Source organism: Aplysia californica, unplaced genomic scaffold, assembly GCF_000002075.1.
Source record: "Aplysia californica isolate F4 #8 unplaced genomic scaffold, AplCal3.0 scaffold00205, whole genome shotgun sequence".
In the NCBI taxonomy this organism is placed as follows: domain Eukaryota; kingdom Metazoa; phylum Mollusca; class Gastropoda; order Aplysiida; family Aplysiidae; genus Aplysia; species Aplysia californica.
In genome coordinates this window covers 238,411-239,611 of record NW_004797475.1, presented here as the reverse complement: position 1 = coordinate 239,611, position 1,201 = coordinate 238,411, and the positions used below count along the sequence as shown (strand labels likewise).

The following is a 1,201-nucleotide window of genomic DNA, read 5'->3' as shown; positions in this document are numbered from 1 at the left end:
CACACACACACACGCACACGAGCACACACACGGATGGCACACAACACACACACACACACACACACACACACACACACACACACCTCACCCTTCCTCCTTTTCCTCCTCCCCACTAATTTGAAATCAGTCCCTCTTCGAAACTAAACTTAACATAATATCCTCTTATCCCCCAGCTAATAACAAACTGACAACTGTGGGTCACACGACTCCCTCACCTACCTGTTGAGAACATTGATGATAGCCTCACCACCCGACAAGTCTCTGTCATAATCCTCGGCCCCAGTCGTGTAGACAAAATGACCCTTGTGGTCACCGGTAGACCGTTTGTGCCTGGTGCCAGAGCCTGGTGGGGCTATGACGATGCTGTGACTCAAGTGACCTTCCTGGAGTGGGGGAGAGAGAGAGGTACATGTGCTTTATGTCTTAGTCTTTTAGTTTTAGAAAGAGTTTTGCCGTTTTTGCAACACAATTGAGTCTTATAAGTGCCGAAGATTAGAGGTGTTGCAGGAGAGTAACAAATACACACACACAAAAAGGAGGAGAGATAAAGATGATAGATGTTTGATAGGAAAGAAGGAGCAAACCTTTCCAGACTACTTCAGCTCTTTAACCCTCTTCTGCACTCATTTAAAAAAAATTATTGACATGAAAATTATAACGCTATACGCAGTGGCGGCTCGTGGTTTATAGAACTGACCGGCGGTCATTCACGTCGACTATTTTCCCTCCCCCACCCCCTTCCTTCACAACACACACACACACACACACACACACACACACACACACACACACACACACACACACACACACACACACACACACACACATACACACACACGCACGCGCACATACACATGCTCTCTCTCTCTCTCTCTCTCTCTCTCTCTCTCCTAATTTTATACCCCTATTTTCGCCATCCCCACCCCCTCCCCCACTCACACACACACACACACCACAGTAAACATTGTAATAATGTGAAAGAGCTAAAATATGCGGTAGCGTCAAGAAACAATATTATGAATAATGTAAGATGGAAGTTACTGAGATTAATAGAAACTCACTTGATCGGCACAGAAAAAGAAACACACTACTTGAGTCTAAGCTAGAAAACAAACTGAAAGTGAGAAGCAATAAACCGCTGGTCCTGGCCTCCAGTACAGTACTTTACTCGTACTTTCTACACCCCCACTCAAAATATCGA

General features: G+C 45.2%; 1 protein-coding gene across 1 annotated transcript in view; it reads right to left on the bottom strand.

The window, feature by feature from the left end:
• Positions 1-215: 215 nt before the first annotated feature.
• LOC106011878 overlaps positions 216-1,201 on the bottom strand; it is a 3,194-nt gene continuing 2,208 nt past the window's right edge. Inside the window, exon 3 of the mRNA XM_013083007.2 lies at positions 216-383. Coding sequence (XP_012938461.2) covers positions 216-383 — 168 coding nt within the window. The remainder of the gene's footprint in view (positions 384-1,201) is intronic.